Source organism: Pleurodeles waltl, chromosome 3_2, assembly GCF_031143425.1.
Source record: "Pleurodeles waltl isolate 20211129_DDA chromosome 3_2, aPleWal1.hap1.20221129, whole genome shotgun sequence".
NCBI classification, from domain to species: Eukaryota; Metazoa; Chordata; class Amphibia; order Caudata; family Salamandridae; genus Pleurodeles; species Pleurodeles waltl.
Window position 1 is genome coordinate 91,316,761 of NC_090441.1, and position 22,156 is coordinate 91,338,916.

The window sequence follows — 22,156 nt, forward strand, 5'->3', positions numbered from 1 at the left end:
CTTTTGGCGGCAAGGCTGGAGGTGATAATGAGAAAAACAAGGAGGAGTCACTCCCCAGTCAGGACAACCCCTAAGGTGTCCTGAGCTGATGTGACTGACTTTTAGAAATCCTCCATCTTGCAGATGGAGGATTCCCCCAATAGAATTAGGGATGTGCCCCCTCCCCACAGGGAGGAGGCACAAAGAGGGTGTAGCCACCCTCAGGGCTAGTAGCCATTGGCTAATAACCTCCCAGATCTAAACACCCCCCCAAATTGAGTATTTAGGGGCTCCCAGAACCGAGGAAGATAGATTCCTGCAACCTGAAGACGAAGGACTGCTGACCTGAAGCCCTGCAGAGAAGACGGAGACACCAACTGCTTTGACCCTAGCCCTACCGGCCTGTCCCCCCACTTCGAGAAAAACTGCAACAGCGACGCGTCCCCCAGGGTCCAGCGACCTCTGAAGCCTCAGAGGACTACCCTGCATCTAAAAGGACCAAGAAACTCCTGAGGACAGCGGCCCTGTTCACCAAGACTGCAACTTTGCAACAAAGAAGCAACTTTTAAAAGACCATACGTTTCCCGCCGGAAGCGTGAGACTTTCCACTCTGCACCCGACGCCCCCGGCTCGACCTGCGGAAAACTAACTCTACAGGGAGGACTCCCCGGCGACTGCGAGCCCGTGAGTAGCCAGAGTTGACCCCCTTTTGCCCCCACAGCGACGCCTGCAGAGGGAATCCAGAGGCTCCCCCTGACTGCGACTGCCTGCTTCAAGGAACCAGACGCCTGGTAAAGACACTGCACCCGCAGCCCCCAGGACCTGAAGGAACCGAACTCCAGTGCAGGAGCGACCCCCAGGCGGCCCTCTCCCTTGCCCAGGTGGTGGCTACCCCAAGGAGCCCCGCCCTTCGCTGAAGAGACCCCTGGGTTTCCCATTGAAACCAATTGCAAACCCCACGCCTGTTTGCACACTGCACCCGGCCGCCCCGGTGCTGCTGAGGGTGTACTTTCTGTGCCTTCTTGTGTCTCCCCCCCGGTGCCCTACAAAACCCCCCTGGTCTGCCCTCCAAAGTCGCGGGTACTTACCTGCTGGCAGACTGGAACCGGGGCACCCCTATTTCCATTGAAGCCTATGTGTTTTGGGCACCACTTTGAACTCTGCACCTTACCGGCCCTGAGCTGCTGGTGTGGTAACTTTGGGGTTGCCTTGAACCCCCAACGGCGGGCTACCTTGAACCCAACTTTGAACCCTGTAAGTGCTTTACTTACCTGTGAACCTAACAAATACTTACCTCCCCAAGGAACTGTTGATTTTTGCAGTGTCCATTTTTATAATAGCTTATTGCCATTTTTGCCAAAACTGTACATGCTATTGTGATGATTCAAAGTTCCTAAGATACCGGAGTGAAATACCTTTCATTTAAAGTAATGTTTGTAAATCTTGAACCTGTGGTTCTTAACATAAACTAAGAAAATATATTTTTCTATATAAAAACCTATTGGCCTGGAATTGTCTTTTGAGTGTGTGTTCCTCATTTATTGCCTGTGTGTGTGTACAACAAATGCTTAACACTACCCTCTGATAAGCCTACTGCTCGACCACACTACCACAAAACAGAGCATTAGAATTATCTCTTTTTGCCACTATCTTACCCCTAAGGAGAACCCTTGGACTCTGTGCATGCTATTTCTTACTTTGAAATAGTACATACAGAGCCAACTTCCTACAAGTCTCAACAAAGAAGATTACTCGATGTGCAAAAGATGTCATTCCGAGCAGCTGATGAAAGGGACTGGCTTGTGGGAGTCTGGCCAGCATTAGGGTGGTCATGCAATGCTTGCATTAAAAAAAAAAACTCAAGTCCAGGATAAGAGACACCAACATAGAAACTGCAGCTGTCGTAGACTACAGTCTAAGCCTGTTAATCAGCAGTCAACTGCTCAAGATACAGAACTATTGCCATAGGCAACTGGGACAAGAACCGATGTTAGAAAAACATGCATAAAAGTTAGCATCTCTAAAGCAAGAATATCTACACTTACGTCAGGAACAACAACAGTCAGCTTGGGATTTAAAGCGTGGTAGACTTTTCCAATGGCTCCCTTGTAACACCAAAATGGGTTGTAGTCATGAGCATATTTAGTATTTGCATCCCTGGCTGTGGCAAAGATCTTGTACCAGGTAGTTGAGTTGTTATACGTTTCAGGAACACAATGAGGTGGCTGACTGGGAAAATAAGCACAATTATTAAAGTGAGCCATCAACTTCAAAGGTACATTGCAATAGCTCAGCATGGCATATCCATTATAAATTCTTCACATTCGTTACAGCTGCTCTAATGTTTCAGACAGTACCAATCTTGCACATGATTTCGTACTGATCTTGCAAATGCTTTGCTTGAAATTATATAGAGGATGTAACTAAAAGGATCTGTATCCTTTAGGACCTCCAGATCAAGTACTGCTGTTTCAATGGTATTTCTGAAAAGGTATTGTTTGAAATTAAAATGGTTGTTTGCTAGGGGACCACCTCTTGCTTGACAGTTGTTTTCAGCCATTGTACACACAAAGTGCAGTACAAAAAAAAAAAAGCTATACTTAAATGTCAGAACTGACAAAAGATAGTCACATGGATGAAAGCACTAGTGTGCTTTTGTAATGACATGCACGATCAGAAGACATGTAAATAACCGGTCTGATAAATGGAGGTTTCAATGGATTACAATGCCAATGTATTTTCTACATCAAATTAGTCTTAACCACCTGGTGCTAGAGACCAAAAAGCAAAGTGGGCAGACGAACGAATACTAGTATTCTATGGACAAGAACATATGTACTTACACTGTGACTGGGAACACTTCGGAGGCAGCTGTGACAGTCATGCATGTGGTGTACACCAGCTGCTCACAGTGGCCATGGAGAACGCAGTCATCCGAGTTCCAAGAGGCAGGCAGGGTGAATGTGATATTAATTTCTTCGTGAGATTCTCTGCCTTTTAAAGATCAATTGAAAAGCAGGTTAGGAAGCAACCTTGGCAGACTGTCGTCAAACGGCAATGATACTTACGTTTACAGTGTAATTTGTCTAGTATTTTCTATTTTACTACTGGCGGATTCATCCAGGACATGTGGATCGCAAAAGCTGAGCTTGTAGGGCAATCAGAAGAAATAATCTGTAAATTAACCCCTTTGAATTAAACCGAGCCAAAAATTATATTTTCCTCAAACAAAGATGTAATTCTTTAAAAGTAACCACTGATAAACTAAAAGCAAGCAAAATTCATAGCCTAAAATGTGAGTGAGTTTAGGTTTCATACAATTCGGGACAACATTTAAACCAAAATTCATAAACTGATATATCTAACAGCTTAATGGCACCAAATTCTTTCCTGCAGCATTCACAGTTAAGCCAGTTCAGGCAACAGAAAGAAACGGGCTAAAAAGAGAACATGCTTCATTGCTGCACAATACAATATCAATTATTGCTGCTTACATAGTTGTTACAATTATTACTGTATTGCTAGTCACTTTAGTCCAATTCACATCTACTAGAAATAGACAGGACCACTCGATTTATGCGGCAGGAGATTGCCAATTTATTCGGCAAGAAAAGCCAAACTACGTGTTGTAATGTGGCACATTTTCTGATCATATTACATCATTATTTTTATTTATTTTTTTACTCTTGTTAACACTGTCTGGGAAGAGGTTGCACCTCATTAGTACCAGTTTAACACCCAAACGTAGCATTAAAAAAACAGAAAGGTGACCAGTCAACCTTTGCAAAGGGTCTTTCACTGGGCGGCAACACGCGCCACTGCATGTTTTTGTAATTTTTGAACCATTTGAGCTAGAAACAATAAACTATTTTTTGTTCAAATCTGCAGATTATGCAGCTGATGATGGGTAATGTGGCAAATTCATAATGATGCGAAAAACGCCGCAGCCACACAATCCCATAATTCAGTGACCCTGGAAAAAGGCGAAAAGCACAGGGTCTCCAAAATCAATAAAACAGTTTTAAGAATCATGAAGATTATAAGGCCCAGATAATCCCCTGGATGGATAAATGTCACTGAAACAAAGAGGCCTAGTACCAAAGAAATGTACTGAAATCTCTCTACTGCATATATTGAACAGTATCAATCATTTTTTTATTTGGTTTTAAAGACCAAAACCATAAAAACATTAAAAAAAATAAAAAAAACAACCAGCTCATCTTATGTTAAAATACCACTGAATCATCAAGTTTGGTACCAGATTTTAAAAAGCCACCAACATCAGAAAAAAAAGTGGGTACAATACCAACCATTTGTAAAAACACAAGTCCCGGTCTACACCTAGTAAAACCGTAATTATCTCAGCAGTGGATGAATTAATGTGCTGCCTATCATCCTTGGAATAAGTGAAATAAAAAGAAAGGTATATTTCCACAGGAAAGAGACAAAAACATCATCATCCCACAGATTTGAGGCATAAACGCCCACCAGATAGCTACACTTTAATCAATAGTGGTGCTTTACGTATTGTGCCTTTCATTATTTATAGTTGGAGTATGTTTTAAAGAGGCCCATCGGGCCCCCTCTCAAAAGAGGATGTTGGCAAATGCTCTGCTAGATCAGTATCGAGAATCTATTTGTCATGTCCATGGTGCTGACTCAAATCCATGATAAAATCCCAACAGAGGTTTGTGGTTTACCTCTTGCTCGAATTTCTTATTACATAATGATCTAGTGTTATTCCTACACAATTGTAATTAAACATTTCAGAATGCTGTCACCCTGCTCATACCGATAATCTTTCACATCTGTATCCATCTGTAAGCATTACAATAAACACATTTATATTACATCTAAACTTCTTTCTAGGATCTCAACTTTGAGATACTCCAGAATGCCTACAATATCTTAGCTTAGACTACATATCAGAAGACTGTAGTGGCAAAACATGTGAAATCACAATTATTCAGTGAGTAAAAATGTCTGAGGGAACTTTATACACTATTGTTCCTGTGGCAGAGAAACTTGGGCAGTGAAACGCACGAGGGAATACATTCAGCAGAGACATTGTGGCCCAACTGGAGTCAGTGACAGAGGCATCGTGGAAGGGGACTCCGGAGCTTACGGTCTAAAGATGCCACGTGCTGCACAAGCCGGGGTCTGGGACAGTTTTGAGACCACCTGATAATTTGAGCTGTACCACAAGGGAAGACAGAGTATGGGGAAAGAGAACATGCATCATAATGCCTGGGACGCTTGACAAGGCAAGACCAATTAACCCCTTATTAAAAAGTGTTGAGCTCAGGAAAGCTACGGAACCATCATAGGCCAAGGCATCAGAAACCCTCCCCACTTCTGACACAAGACGTTCAAGAGAACTGTACAGCAGCTCTAAAGGTCAGCTTTGACAAGACCCTAATGTAAAGGTTATCCTCCTTGCAAGCTGACATGGAGAGAGAGATTGCCCAGTTTAAGACACATATGTAATCCCTGAACAAATGGCTGGGGGCTGACATCGTCCAGAGTTGAGTCCAGAGCGGCTCATGGACTCTGAAAATACCCCACTGGAAATAAGCACAGAATTACTGCTGGAAAATGTAAGGATTTGAAAAATGGTCCCCACACAACAGCATCGGGGTTGGCAACTTAAAGGAGAGGGAGGCTGAAAACATCTACAAGGGCCTCACTAATATTTTTCAAGGGATTTTGAAAACAAACAAAAAAAAAAAAGAGTTGAATTGGAATAGTGAGTGTGCAGAGGTGTTTCACACAACAGTGAAATGGAGAGTGGCTGGCAGTAGCTAAAAATGTCAGACTGAAGGCAGAAGGAAGAGATACTATGCCAGGCCAGGAAGCTATCCTCCTTGAATTATGAAGACATTAGCAATAGTCATGGAAATATTCCAAGTTATCTCTGCAAAAACTCTACAGCACAAATGAGAGCACAAGCTCTTGTGAACTATCCCCGAACTGCAGGCAGAGCACTAGGAGAGAGTGACCGCTTATACAGCATTAGGAGTAGGCCGATTAGCAAGGTTGTTGGAAATCTACATGGCGATACGCAACACACTTTAATAATTTAAATTAATTTCACTTAATGTGAAAGGTCTGAACTCCCCTAGTATGATACAAAGGTATGGCAGCAGAATGACCCATAAGTATTCTGCATTCAGGAAACTCATCTGTTAAGGGCAGACCAATTTAGAATGAGGCACGGTCCTATCCTCTGCAGTTCTTGGCCTCACCCCACTAACACACTGCTGAGTAGCCATACTATACAAGTGTAAAATTATCAAGAGATGGGGGGAGAATTCAGAGACTCAAAGGTAAGATTTAAAAAGGTGCAATTACAGTAGGGTCTGAGACTTAGAAACTATGTCCCAAATGTGGCAAAGGGACATTTAACAAAATATTTAATTGAGAAACGTGTCTGGGACCCACAAATGAAAAGGTAGTGTAGAAGTGGAAACAAGCTCAGGGGCACTGTCCAAGGTCTAAGGAGGCAATTTATGGAAATGGGCCTTGTGGACACATGGCACAGACTGCAGAGCACGGGCAGCAATTTTTCTTCTTACATCTATATCCATTAGTCCTAGTTGTATATAGATAACAACTTCATGACGCATGCCCTACTACACATCTTGTACCAAGAATGGAAATTTCAGACATTTCCATCTTCAACCATACACATGTTTAAGTGGAGAGAGAGACAGGGAGAGACAAAAGGGTATGTGGGGCTAGAAACTAGGGGTGGAACTGTAAGGAAATGCCTCCTTGGCATGGTTACCCCCTGACCTTTTGCCTTTGATGATGCCAAGTTATGATTTGAAAGTGTGCTGAAGCCTGCTAACCAGGCCCCAGCACCAGTGTTCTTTACCTAAAACTGTACCTTTGTTTCCACAATTGGCACACCGTGGCACCCAGGTAAGTCCCTTGCAACTGGTACCCCTGGTACCAAGGGCCCTGATGCCAGGGAAGGTCTCTAAGGGCTGCAGCATGTCTTATGCCACCCTGGGGACCCCTCACTCAGCATAGACACACTGCTTGCCAACTTGTGTGTGCTGGTGGGGAGAAAATGACTAAGTCGACATGGCACTCCCCTCAGGGTGCCATGCCAACCTCACACTGAACATGGCATAGATAAGTCACCCCTCTAGCAGGCCTTACAGCCCTAAGGCAGGGTGCACTATACCATAGGTGAGGGCATAGGTGCATGAGCACTATGCCCCTACAGTGTCTAAGCAAAACCTTAGACATTGTGAGTGCATGGTAGCAATAAGAGTATATGGTCTGGGAGTCTGTCGTACACAAACTCCACAGTACCATAATGGCTACACTGAAAACTGGGAAGTTTGGTGTCAAACTTCTCAGCACAATAAATGCACACTGATGCCAGTGTATATTTTATTGTGAAATACACCCCAGAGGGCATCTTAGAGATGCCCCCTGAAAACATACCCGACTTCCAGTGTGGGCTGACTAGTTTTGCCAGCCTGCCACACACCAGACATGTTGCTGGCCACATGGGGAGAGTGCCTTTGTCACTCTGTGGCTAGTAACAAAGCCTGTACTGGGTGGAGGTGCTTCTCACCTCCCCCTACAGGAGCTGTAACACCTGGCAGTGAGCCTCAAAGGCTCACCCCCTTTGTTACAGCGCCACAGGGCATCCCAGCTAGTGGAGATGCCCGCCCCCTCCGGCCACGGACCCACTTTTGGCGGCAAGGCCGGAGGAGATAATGAGAAAAACAAGGAGGGGTCACTGGCCAGTCAGGACAAACCCTAAGGGGTCCTGAGCTGAGGTGACTCTGACTTTTAGAAATCCTCCATCTTGCAGATGGAGGATGCCCCCAATAGGATTAGGGATGTGCCCCCTCCCCTCAGGGAGGAGGCACAAAGAGGGTGTAGCCACCCTCAGGGCTAGTAGCCATTGGCTACTAACCCCCCCAGATCTAAACACACCCCTAAATTGAGTATTTAGGGGCTCCCAGAACCTAGGAAAATAGATTCCTGAAACCTGAAGACGAAGAAGGACTGCGGACCTGAAGCCCTGCAGAGAAGACGGAGACACCAACTGCTTTGGCCCCAGCCCTACCAGCCTGTCTCCCCACTTTCAAGAAAAACTGCAACAGCGACGCGTCCCCCAGGGTCCAGCGACCTATGAAGCCTCAGAAGACTACCTTGCATCTAGAAGGACCAAGAACTCCTGAGGACAGCGGCCCTGTTCCACAAAGACTGAAACTTGCTACAAAGAAACAACTTTTAAAGGACTCCACGTTTCCCGCCGGAAGCGTGAGACTTTCCACTCTGCACCCGACACCCCCGGCTCGACCTGCGGAGAAACAACACTACAGGGAGGACTCCCCGGCAACTGCGAGCCCATGAGTAGCCAGAGTTGACCCCCCTGAGCCCTCACAGCGACGCCTGCAGAGGGAATCCAGAGGCTCCCCCTGACCGCGACTGCCTGCTTCAAAGAACCCGACGCCTGGTAAAGACACTGCACCCGCAGCCCCCAGGACCTGGAGGATCCGATCTCCAGTGCAGAAGCGGCCCCCAGGTGGCCCTCTCCCTTGCCCAGGTGGTGGCTACCCCAAGGAGCCCCCCCCCCCTTGCCTGCCTGCTTCGCTGAAGAGACCCCTGGGTTTCCCATTGAAACCAATTGCAAACCCAACACCTGTTTGCACTCTGCACCCGGCCGCCCCTGTGTCGCTGAGGGTGTACTTTCTGTGCTGACTTGTGTCCCCCATGGTGCCCTACAAACACCCCCCCCCCCGGTCTGCCCTCCGAAGTCGCGGGTACTTACCTGCTGGCAGACTGGAACCGGGGCACCCCCTTCTCCATTGAAGCCTGTGCGTTTTGGGCACCACTTTGACCTCTGCACCTGACCGGCCCTGAGCTGCTGGTGTGGTAACTTTGGGGCTGCTCTGAACCCCCAACAGTGGGCTACTTTGGACCCAACTTTGAACCCTGTAAGTGCTTTACTTACCTGCAAAACTAACAAATACTTACCTCCCCCAGGAACTTTTGCAGTGTCCAATTTTAAAATAGCTTATTGCCATTTTTGCCAAAACTGTACATGTTATTGTGTTGATTCAAAGTTCCTAAGATACCTGAGTGAAATACCTTTCATTTAAAGTATTGTTTGTAAATCTTGAACCTGTGGTTCTTAAAATAAACTAAGAAAATATATTTTTCTATACAAAAACCTATTGGCCTGGAATTGTCTTTGAGTGTGTGTTCCTCATTTATTGCCTGGGTGTATGTACAACAAATGCTTAACACTACCCTCTGATAAGCCTACTGCTCGACCACACTACCACAAAATAGAGCAATAGAATTATCTCTTTTTGCCACTATCTTAACTCTAAGGGGAACCCTTGGACTCTGTGCATGCTATTTCTTACCTTGAAATAGTACATACAGAGCCAACTTCCTACAGGCACTATTAAAGCATCCATCATATAAAGCAGACATGGCAAAGGAAATAGGATATTTCTTTGTGGTCAAGTGGATCGAAGACTCATCACATCAGACAAACTGGGATATGTTTCAGGTGGTAGTTTGAGTAATGGCAACTTCTAGGCCGGTTAAAAAGAGAAGACAAAAAAAAGGTAGCAGAGATCAAATGTGGAGAAAGAAGAGAAGACGACGAGTACTACACATGGTGCTGTGAGTTGCCAGAATTCAGGCCAGCTGAACATACTGAGAACAAACAGTGCAGGCTTTATACTCTTGCAATTGGGACAAAGCTTCCATGACAAGTAAAAGAGTGGGCACACTCCTGACTAGGAAAATGAGAGTCCAGAGAGCCAGAGCTCACATGGCAACTTAAGTGGATAGCAATTCGGCAGGCAGGTAGGAAGAAAGAGTAACAGGCTACCTCTCTGGACTTCTATTCACTTGTCTACATGCATGCCAGAGAGTATACGAAGGCAACAGCAGAGAACGTACAGTCCAGCGCCCTACCATCCCTCTATTCCATCTAAACGGGTCAAGGAGCGAGGCAAGCCCATACAAATTCTTGATGTTTAGTATGGTAATTGGAGAGATCGCCAGGGTATTTCTTGAGTCTCTTGGAGAGGTCCATGGTCAACTTTAGCTCAGGTAAGTGGGCTTTCACACATCATGAAAGAGGCACCCATTACCTTGGTACTGAAACCTGGGAAGAATCCAGAAGACTGCACATCATACAAGCTGATACAGCTCCGAAATACAGACCCTAAGATCTTCTCCAAGACCCTAGCCAAAAGGCTTGCAAATGAAATGCCTTATCTGGTAGGCTTTGACCACAAAAACCTACGATGAATAGAGCAGCTAGCTGAGAAAACATTAAGGAAAGGCATCCCAACACAATTGTGAAGTCTGGCCACTCAGAAATTGTTCGGACAGATGAGCTTGGACTTCCTGTGGAAATCCTAAGGAAAACAGGCCTGTGTGCCAATATGACCGATTAGATCTTAGCATGGTCCCACACTCTGGAAGCAAGGGTCAAAGAGAATGGCATACACTCCAAGGTTTTGTCCTTCAAAGGGGAAGGAGACAGCGATGTTCCATTTCCCCACTCTTCTTTGCCATGTATGGAACCCTTAGCTGACAGGATCAAGAAGTCCCAAAATACCCTTTGGTCAAAAGGAACAAAGCATACCTCTTTGAGGACCACCATAGAAAGTGAGAGGGTTCAAAAGATTTTAAACAATTTCAGGGTTTAGTATTACTAAGCAGGCAAAAAATTAAATTAAAAAAATAAATAAGAAGAAATATGTATTGGAAGCAATGACGAAACACATAAGGAAAGAAAATGCCCTTTTCATTGAACAGTTAAGACTCTACAATATTTGGGACCTCACAAATAATCTGTTGGGCTGCTATTTAGCCAACTGACAGACGTTGCGCTCAAAGATTGTGAACAACTTCAGGAGGTGGAGTTCATTACATCCGACACGGCCATGGAGAATTAATGCTCTAAAAATGATTCTGCTACCAAGGTAGCTATATCTATTTCAGCCCTTCCTAAAAGCCATTTTTATATTGGAGCTAAATGTTATGCAGTGAAAACGAATAATTTTATATGTACCCAAGTAATCAAAAGGGTATTAACAGCAGCAAGTGACCGAGGGGAGCTGGCTTGTCCCAATATATCCCTTTACTATTATGCAGCCTAACTTCTCAACCTGGGGGAATGAACAGCGATAGAGGCTGATAAATATTGGCTCCCTATGAATAGGGTGGCTGAGGAGGGGTTACTATGGGATCTGCCATGGCTTGCCAAGACAGCAGCCACAAAATGCCTACCAGGTAGTACTGGTTAAGACCGAGCTAGGCAACTTGTATGGGATCTGCCCTTGTCTATCTGACAATTCACCCCAATGATAGATCTGGAGCAATTTGAGGGAGGTGAAGTGCAGGACACTCTCAGACTTCTTCTGAAAGAAATATCAAATCATTTGAAAAGTGCCAGAGTTCAGGTCGCTGGAGGCCAAGAGATTTCAATACTAACAGCTCAGGCATCGTCTGTTTCACCCATAGAACAAAGAGGCAGACATACAAGAATTGACTCCAATGGAAATATTTGTAAGATAACATATAGTTTTGAAAGAACCGGTCTCAGAACTACACAACGTCTTTGTGTAGGGCATGGGTGACAATAGGGGTATTAGAAGAGATGAAAAGCAATGCTACAAAGGCAGAACAAAGAGAAGGAGTAGGAAAAGCTATTGTATGCTATACAGGAGGAGCTGGGGCTCAATTTCCTTAGAGTATTAGATGGAAGGGAGACAAAATCAATTTGGCTGACAAAGGATTAGTCATACTAACATCCAGAGTAGGTAAATCTTTTATTGTGTTGCACTGGAAGAAGAAGGATCCTACCTGTCTGCTGTAATACATTTGTGGCATTTAATGGCCTTTGAGAAACCATGACATAGTATTACAAACGATAAGCACTTCAAGAAGACAAGGGGCCGCTGACAGCATGCCTCCATTGCACAGATCAAATAAATGTTCAGAGAAGGTTGAAAGGCAACAGAAACTGTTTGACTGCCACGAGGGGGGGGGGGGCTGATATAAAATACTAGAACTCATTACGTTTAATGGTTGGGGGAGGGAGGTTTTTGCAGACTATCTGGAAGATGGTGTTGACAAGATTTTAACTACATAGCCTGTAAAAATATTGGTCAGGGAGGAGAATTGATTGACTTGCAGTTTTGAACAGTTCATTGCTATTTTAAGTTCAATGTCAGTAACCCCCTCTGTGCCCAGGGTGTAATGGTTACGTGCTCGGCTGCAACGCTGCTGTACCAAGGACGTAACCATTACGCCCTGGGACCGACCCACAGGGACATCGCTGGTGCTTCCCCCGTCGGCCACCCACCGGGGATGGCAATGGAATACCTTCCACAGCCACCCCTGATCCTTCCGCAGCCACCCCTAATCCCTCCTCCTACCTCCCCCCCAAGCGATCTGATGAAGTCAACACGCACATGGCGCCATTGTCATCAGTGCAGGGAATGATATGTGGTGTGTTTTTCGTGGCTCCCACAAGGTTTACTTACCTAAAAGCACTTGTAAATGGTAGATTTATCATGATATTTAGGGATTTTATTTCATAAAGTCATTGGTGAATAAAGTTTTTTTTTCTTCACCATTTACTTTATCTTATGCCAAATCCAACCAGTATGCCTGAGATGGACTAGTGGGTGGATGTGCAATAATGTTTTGTTGTTTATCTTTGCTTTTTACCGTCCGTGCATACTCTCTCCATAGCAAACACCTTGCCGTCATCTTTTTGGAAACTAGAAACTAGTCACTAAGGGAATAATATGTGGTTTGTTTCGTGTGGCTCTCACCAAGGTTTACTTACCTAGAAGCACTTGTAAATGGTTTATTTACATTTGTGGATTGGCAGACTAGAGTGGGGCTTCCACCCACGGCCAGCCATAGCTCTCAACCATTGCCCGGTCATAGCTTCCCAACCCAGCCTGGCCAGTCAGAGCTTAAAGACCCACCCAGAGGCACTGAAGACCCAGAACTGACACTTTGAAAGAGTTTGTGTACCTTTTGGACTACTTGAAGTGTTTTGTTTTTTTTTCACCTCCATCCAAGGGAAAAAACGGAAATCTACCATACTCTGAACTCCATAACCCTGGGTAGAAGAAGTGAATTTGCCCCCTTGAACCTGAAATGCTCAGAATGTTGAAAATATCACTAAAACTGGTGCTGGGAGGCTAGAAAGGGGCCAGAGGTACTGAAGGCTCAGAACTGACTCTGGGAAGGAGCTTGTATACCTTTTCGACCATATAGAGTGTTTTATTTTTGTTAACTTCCATCCAAGGGAAAAACCTGAAATCTTACCCGACTAGGAGCTCCATAGCCCTGCCTGGGTAGAAGGAGTGACTCTGCCCCCTTGAAACAGAAAAACTCAAAATGATGAAAAGATCACTAAAACAGTTGCTGGAAATGGACCAGAGGCCTTCATGCAGGGCTAGACACTGCTCTAGGCCCGAACCTGGAGGGGGAAGCACAAGAGTCCTCTCTGGTCTGCAGCCACCTTGCCCTATGTAGTGACTGCCTTCACTATACCGTGGGCTCAGGGTGCATGCAGCCTTTGGGTGGGTGCCTTCACCTTCCCGGAGCCCGGGCATGGGGAGAACAGGAAAAAGCCCAGACTGCCCCACACCCTCTCCCCACTGGCCTGCCCATTTTCCTAGAGTATTAAGCTCCCATGAAGTGGGGGCTTACAGAACCCTGGATGGAGACAAAAGTCTGAGTTAACCAGACAGCTCAGCCCGCCGGCCATCTGGTCGGCCAGCCAGCAGGTCATCTGGTCAGCTAGCCCAGCGACAAGCAGGCCAAGGACGACTCAGTGATCAGATGGCTTGGGATGACCCAGCAGCCAGAGTGACCTAGGCACCACAGACAAGAGCGGCCATGCACTCTGAAAGGCTCCTTCCCAGGGCAGCATGACTCCCAGTGACTTGTGCGGACCAGGGATTCCTACCCTGACCATATGGTCGCTCTGCTGACTTACAAGGGATTGTGCCTCCCCCCCCCCCATCCCTGCACCTAGTAGCGCAGGGCAGGAGGGGGAGGCCCCTGGGTGGCACGTGGTGGAGGCAGCCTCCCACAGGCCAGCAGCCCCCTCCCTCCCCTAGGTTTGGTGGCGGGGAAGGCACCCACAGACTGAGACAAAAGCTTGGGTCAGGATGACTTTGAATAGATAGCAGCAAGGTAGCTGCTCTGCTACTTAAGAAACCCTGAACCGGAATCAGGTCATTTACAAATGATTCAGCACGGGGTGCCCAATGAACATGCTTTGGTTTCCCAGAAGCTGCTTAGCAGGTCATGGGAATAACACTAGCGGATCACTAGTCGGCATCCTTTAAGGTCGGAACTACGACGGTATCTGATCGTCTTCGAACCTCAGCCTTTCGGTCTTGATTAAGAAACACATTCTTGGCAAATGCTTTTGCTTTGGTTCATCTTGCGCTGGTCCAAGAATTTCACCTCTAGCAGCACAATACGAATGCCCCCAGCGATCGCTCTTAATCATGGCCCCAGTTACGAAAACCAACATAATAGAACCGGAGTCCTAGTTCATTGCTTTGAACACTCTAATTGTTTCAAAGTAAACGCTTTGGACCACCAGGACACTCAGTCAAGAGCATCAAGGGGGTACCGAGAGACAGGGGCCGAGACAGGCAGTAGCTCACCTCACAGCAGACCGCCAGCTCGATCCCAAGATCCAACTACGAGCTTTTTAACTGCCGGAACTTTAATATACGCTATTGGCGCTGGAATTACTGTGGCTGCTGACACCAGACTTGCCCTCCAATGGATCCTTGTTAAAGGATTTAGAGTGTACTCATTCCAATTCCAGGGCCTCAAAAGAGTCCTGTATTGATATTTTTTGTCACTACCTCCTCGAGTCGAGAGTGGGTAATTTGCACGACTGCTGCCTTCATTGGGTGTGATAGTCGTTTCTTAGACTCCCTCTCCGGAATCGAACTCCAATTCCCCGTGGTCACCATGATAACGGGACATAATATTGGCCTAAGGTCATCTAGTGGCCGGGCAAGCCTGGATTGGTCTTGGTCTGATAAGTGCATGCATCATGGGAGGTCAGCGTTCATCGCATGTATTTGCTCTAGGATTACCACAGTTATCCAAGGAACAGATGGAGCGATCAAAGGAACCATAACTGATTTAATGAGCCATTCGCAATTTCACTGTACCAGCTGTGTGTACTTAAAAGTGCATGGCTTAATCTTTGAGACAAGCATATGCTACTGGCAGGATCAACCAGGTAGCCAACATTTGCTGGATGGGGGGAGCGTCCTGCATGTCTTGGACCAACCTTCACACCCCACAGGGGGAAGCCTGCTGTGGAAAAGCCCCTGCCTGGGGCCTGCTAGGGAGGACAGGGCAGTCACACAGGCACCGGCGGGCACCAGCCATCTCCACAGGAGAGAGACAGCCAGGCCAAGGCGCAGCCTGAACAAGAGACGGGGCGCTTGCCAGCCTGGGCCAGCAGCGATACCCCACGGAATGGTCATTCCGAGCTGCTGCAGAAATGTGCTGGGTAAAGGAAGGAGGATGACAGCACACAGGTGCCTGGACGGTCAGGCAGCTTGCAGGACCTGGCACCACCCAACCCCTTCCACTCTCGTCAGACCACTAGAGGGGCACAAGCTGCCAGGCTGCTTGGCCTTTGCTTTGCCGTGTAAAGGAAGGGCCTCTGAACAGCAGACCCTCAGGTCAGATGGTCCCTGGTGGGGTGGAAGCTCTTTGCTTGAAACAACAGTCGAGGCTGGCCAAGCAGTCCATCCCCAAACAGACCCAATCAATCAGAGTGGAATGCTGGCTGAACCCTCTTCCCCAGTGGGAAGGGAGGGGGCCACATTGCATGTGGATGTCAGTTTGCGCTCTGGGAAGCCAGGTTCGGAGGAGAGACTCAGACAGGGCTACAAGGTGGCTGAACACCAGGGCCCCAGGGCAGGCCAGCACAGGCCCGGGCCCTGGCCCTGGCAGCACCCTGTTAAGAACAACTGGACCACAAGGGGGTCTGGCATACCTTGTCCCTAGTAATCCAGAGGAAGGCTACCCCCCTTTCTTGTACTCTGCGCGCACCGATGGTCAGAGGGGACCACCAGCGAGAATGCACCCGACCTCGAGGAGCCCTGGCTGGGCTTGAGGAAGCGAATGAGCCCTCACCAGGACTTCCGGGGCAGCCTGGCCATCTGGAAGTGCCACAGAAAAGCAGAGTGTGACCAGATAACCTAAGTTGTGGGAGTGACCAGATGGCCTGGCCATGAGGCCATAAGGCTCCACAGAAGCCCTGGCCTTAGGGTTCCGGAAGACAAAGACCTGTACGGGGGCTCCCACCCCGGGGCAGCCCGGTCATCTGGGCGTGCCATAGGAATGCATGAAGCGTGACCAGATGGCCGGGCTCAGAAAACGGCCATCTGGTCGCACTGTGCCTTAACATAAGGGGCCTGTGCTCTCCCCAACAGAGGACAGAGACTCTGTGGCATGGGGCTCAAGGTGGGTCTCAATGGACCTTCGACCCTGGGCCAGAGGCCTCTTTACATGCTGGTGAAGCCCTCCTGAGGCTTGCGGGACGCTTTCCCACTCGGCTGGCTAGAGGACGAAGCCCAGGACTGGAGCTCCCACCCTGGGGCCCCTGAACCTGAACAGGCAGGGGAAGCCTCCCCCAAGCCCAGTGAACTCCCAGCCCCTTCATGGTGCGGCATGCTGGAGGAAGAGAGTGCCCACCCCAGGGCCTGGTCAGGGCTCAGGACCTCGTCCCTGGCACCTTTCCGCACAGTGGGCTGGAGTAGGGGTTCCCACCATGACTCCTGGTCCAGGGCCCGGCTGGGGCTCCTGAGCATGACCTGGCAAGGGAAGCCTCCCCAGGTCAGCCCGATCTGGACGTGCCATCAGAAGGCACAGAGCACAACCAGATGCCCGGGGGTCTCAGCGCAACCACATGGCTGGGCTCAGAGGACAGTCATCTGGTTGCATTGTGCCTTAACATAAGGAGGCTGCACTTGCCCCTGCTGGGGACTCTGCAGTCTGGGTTCTCTAAGCCTCAGCTGGGCCACAGGTATGGGGGCCCAAACCGACCTCCGGTCCGGGGCCCTGAGGCCTCTTTACACACCAGGAACTCTTCCCAGGGCCTGCAGGACCCCGTCCCAGGCTTTTTGCCACACAGCAGGGCAGAGGACAAAGTCCAGGCAAGGGGTTCCCACCATGGGTCCTGCCACAGCCCTGGCCCAGCCGGGAACCCTGAACTCGAACCGGAAGGGGATGCCTCTCTGGGCCTGGCAGACTCCCAGGCCATGGCCCCTTGGGGTACGGCAGGCTGGAGGAAGGAAGCGCCCACCCCAGTGCCCGGCCTGGGCCCCTGAACCCAAACAGGCAGGGGAATCCTCCCCGGGCCCGGTGGACTCCCAGGCCTGGAGCCCGCAATGTATGCAGGCTAGAGGAAGGGAGTGCCCATCCCAGGGCCCAGCTGGGGCTCTCTGAACACTGCCACACAGGGGATGCCTCCCGGGACCCCAACCAGGTGCCTTGCCACATAGTGACATGGCGGGCAGGAGGACAAAGCCCAGGCAAGGGGTTCCCACCCTGGGGCCTGCCACAGCCCTGCCCGGGGGCCCTGAACCCAATCCAGCAGGGGAAGCCTCCTCCCTTGGCCCAGTGTATGCCAAGGCCCTCCAGTGTACAGCAGGCTCTGGGACATCAGTTTGCGCTGTGATAAGCCAGGTTTGAAGGAGAGACCCATCGGACAGGGCTGCAAGGTGGCCGCACACTCAGGCCCCCAGGGCGGGGCGGCCCAGTCCTGGAAACACTGGACCCCAAGGGGGTCCGGAGTAGCCTGTCCCTAATAATTCCGGAGGAAGGCTACCCCCCTTTCTTGTACTCTGTGCACACTGAGGGATGGAGGGGACTGTTGGTGAGAACACACCTAACCTCGTGGAGCCCTGGCTGAGTTTGAGGAAGAAAATGAGCCCTCATCAGGAGATCCGGGGCAGTCTAGCCATCTGAACAAGCCATAGGAACACATGGAGCGCATCCAGATGACCTGAGTTGTCAGAGCAGCCAGATAGCCAGGCCACGAGGGTGTAAACGCTCCCCAGGAGCCCTGACCACAGGGGGCCAGAGGACAAAGACCAGGAAGAGGGGCCCCACCTCAGGGCGGACAGGGCCCCTGAACTCAAACCGGAAAGGGAAGCCTTCCCGGGCCCAGCAGACTCCCAGGCCCGGGCCCCTGGGGGTACGGCAGGCTGGAGGAAGGGAGCACCCGCCCCAGGGCCTGGTGGGGGCCAGGGACCCGGTCTGAGCTGTCTGAACACAGCAATGCATGGGAGTCCTCCCCAGACCCTGTCCAGGGTGCCTTGCCACTTGGTGGGCTGGAGGACGTAGCCCAGAACAGGGGCCGGGGAGGTAGGGGACTGGGGGCGTCCGGGCCCCAGAATGCAAAGTGGCAGGGAGTCCTGGGCCACTCAGGCTATAGCATGCTGGGGGAAGGGAGTGCCCATCCCAGGGGCCGGAGCCCGGAGCCTGGCCGGGGTTCTCTGAACACAGCCATGCAGGGGAGGCCTCCCTGGACCCCGTCCCAGGTGCCTTGCCACACGGCGGGCTGGAGGACGCAGGCTAGGAGGGAGGGTTCCCAAACCGGGACCTGCCAGAGACCTGGCCCAGGGCCCCTAAACCAGAAAGGGATGCCTCCCCAGGCCCAGCGGACTCCCGGGCCTGGCCCGCTCAAATGAGCCCTCATCGGGAGATCCGGGGCAGTCTAGCCATCTGGACGCGCCATAGCAACCAGATGACCCAAGTTGTCGGAGCGATCAAATGGCCAGGCCACGAGGGTGTAAACTCTCCCCAGGAGCCCTTACCACGGAGGGCCAGAGGACAAAAGACCAGGAAGAGGGCCTCCACCCCAGGGCGGCCGGGGCCCCTGAACTCAAACCGGAAAGGGAAGCCTCCCCAGGCCCGGCGGACTCCCAGGCCCGGGCCACTCAGGGTACGGCAGGCTGGAGAAAGGGACTGCCTGCCGCAGGGACCGCCAGGGAACCGGTCGGGGCTTTATGAACCCAGCAAACCTCAAATGTAGCTGGAAAAAAATACCAAAAAAATAAATAAACACAAAACCAAACCAAAAAACACACTTTGTTCACATTTCTGGCTGGGTTCACCTCACCAGCACAATATATATATATATATATAATTTTTTTTTAAATCACCCAGCATTCCTCTCTTTCTCCCGAGTAAAAAGATACCTCACTTGTGTGGCTGGGCCAAGTTCTGGCAACAGGGAAAGGCAAAAAAACGTGTAGAGATTGAGGGGATATCACAGCAAGTTGATAAACGCAATTTTTCAAATGTTTTTAGACTGGCACAGCTTTGGGCACCCACACAAGGGAGATAGTTTTCTGGGATCCACCATTGTTTTCAGAACCATATCTATCGCTAACTGGAAGAAGGGTGAAGGCACAAACAATAGGAAAAAAATGGGTATGTCCCAATAAAATACCAAAACTGTGTTGGAAAAAAAAGTGGTTTTCTGATTCTAGTCTGCCTGTTCCTGAAAGCCGGGAAGATGGTGGTTTTAGCACGACAAACACTTTGTTGATGCCATTTACAAGGAAATAACCAGATGCTTTCTTCTGCAACACTTTCTTCTCATTTTTCCCCAAAACTCCAAATTTAACTGTATTTTGGCTAATTTCTCTGTCCCCATCAGGGGAATCCACAAACTCCAAGTACCTTTAGAATCTCCAGGATGCTGGAAAAAAAGGAGGCAAATTTGGCATGGATAGCTTATATGAACAAAAAGTTATAAAGGGCCTAAGTGCAAACTATCCCAAATAGCCAAAAAAAAGGCTTGGCAAAGGAGGGGGAAAAAGGCTTGGCATCGAAGGGGTTAAGGAAAAACAATAACATATTTTGTAAAACAAAATAAACATTAAATATTATCTTACATTTGCCAAGATGAAAACATGTTTAACTAGGATGTATGTAGGTGTAAACATATTTCCGTTTTTCTTTAGTGATTACAGGCTAATACAGTGAAGGTACATTTCAAGAAAACTGTTTTTGACATGGTAAAAATATCTTGAGGATACGCTATTGTTGCAAAAAAAAAAAAAAAAAAAAAAAAACATTAAAAATACCTGAAAGTCCGATTTGGTGTCCAAATATTGTGGAGCTGAGGTGCGTGACATTGCGTGAATATCCTCCAAATGGTTTTAAAGGATCCAGAGTTAAGGTAACTAAGACAGAAATATTTATAGGCCCAGAGTCCTCAATAGTCTGTGGAGTTTGTGTTGATCTTGCTTGTCCACTGCTCACTGTGCTTTCTGGAGTTGTTGTATCATTAATTAAATGTTTTAACGTTTCATTTTCAGATATGCACAAGTCCAAATCATTAAAACTTAAGAGGAAAGTGTTCCAATCCTTAGTGGAAAAATAAAGATACTTTAATTTTACAAAAAGGAAAATGGAAAACAATATTTATAAAACAACTGTACGATGTTACTAACAGCACCGATAATCACAAACATCTCCTACCATAAAAGTAGTTTTCCTGTAACAGTACCTCTGAAACATAGAATCTCCACAGATCACCCCCAATCACCCACTCCAGAACATAGGGAAATATTCCACATGACTTCTCAATGTGTGCATCCATAATCATAAAATTACGTCTTCATGCCCATGACCACCCACCAGCCAGGCTCTACTTCAGGAAACTGGAAAGCCGCTTCAAGACGCATCTTCCCCCACAACAAAGTAACAGTTCATTTATGATCTCAGATACCTGCTACCCTGTAGTATCTTTGTTTACGGGGGTCAAAGACGTACACATCAGCTGCTTTTGGGCTAGATTTCGTAAAGAAATTCCGCATACATAAAATATTCTCCTGGGCAGGTGGAAAACAGAGCCAGCCTTTCAGTCCAGTTCATACACAATAGGCACTCAGTAGGAGCACTAGGTAGGATTGTCTTTGTTTGGTTAAAAAGTGCAGTGTGTTCTCACCAAATTCAGGAAGGGTGATTTCAGAAGTATTATACCCATGTAGTATGAGGTACCCTGGGACCCCTGAACCATAGCTCTATACGTCTTGTTGAGATCTACTGGTGTGACTCAAAGCACATCATTCAGAATTTAGGCCAGCAAGATGAGTGCCTGTGGAGCACATGCCATTTTGTTACAGGCCTCATAAAATCAAACTGTTATTCAGAGCCCATGGTAGAAGGGAGCAAAACATTTATGCACTGGGCATGCATCCATAAAAATACGTACCAGCCTAGTGAGCAAGATAAACCAATCAACGGATGATACCGCTCATGTCTGCTGAGCTTTGGGTGCGGGGGTGCAGCGGATTATACAAAGCAGTAGCCACATCTATTGTTAAGTGGCAGACATCTCACCTCTGACCAAACTTACATACACAAACCACTCTAATTTGGGCATGAACAGAACTGGGTTACCTGAATTTTAAGAATGCTAGATGAGACAACTTAATTATAGAAAGCAATCTACTAAATACTATTGCCAAAAGTAGGAAACTTCAGCTGTTTTGTATAGCCAATAAGCTTCAGCGTGATCAACTGCTTATACAGCAACAACTGCATCAAGAGAGTTTATGTATGCATATTCCAGACTATTCTGCACAAACTCTGTCACTCCATGAGGAAAATAATCTATTAGTAATGCTCTAGCTGGAGAGAAGTAGTTTTGTGTCACAGCCACATACTGGAACGTTCACAGCAGGACAACTGACTTCATCCACTACTGCTACTGGCTGCTCCAGAAACCCTGGAAAAAATTGGAAGAGTCCTGCTCCCTGCAACCAATAAGTATATCAAATATTCCCGTAGATCCTCTGAACACAGATGTCTCTCAGTGCTTCTTAGGGCTGCACCTAGATGAGGCTCAGTTGATAAGGTTCATGCTATAAGCAAGCAAAATAATATTTATGAATTGAGGGAAGATGCTATAGCCACATCTTTTCCTCTCCGAGTGAACATCAAAGGCTACAGGAGCAAGGCTTCTTGACAATCAATAACAAAGACCTTTTCCATAATAAGGCCAAGTTTGATTTTGTCAAAGAGAAAGCTAATGGCTGTAGGCATAACCCAAGCTACTGCTCAATCAACAACCGCATATGGTCTT

General features: G+C 48.0%; 1 protein-coding gene across 1 annotated transcript in view; it reads right to left on the reverse strand.

Annotated features, from left to right (window-relative positions):
* The window catches only part of TMEM248 (transmembrane protein 248), an 85,734-nt gene that overhangs the window by 24,911 nt on the left and 38,667 nt on the right, over positions 1-22,156 (reverse strand). The window contains exons 3-5 of the mRNA XM_069226870.1: positions 20,151-20,433; positions 2,823-2,973; positions 2,025-2,208 (exon numbers count right to left, since the gene is read on the reverse strand). Coding sequence (XP_069082971.1) covers positions 2,025-2,208; positions 2,823-2,973; positions 20,151-20,433 — 618 coding nt within the window. The remainder of the gene's footprint in view (positions 1-2,024; positions 2,209-2,822; positions 2,974-20,150; positions 20,434-22,156) is intronic.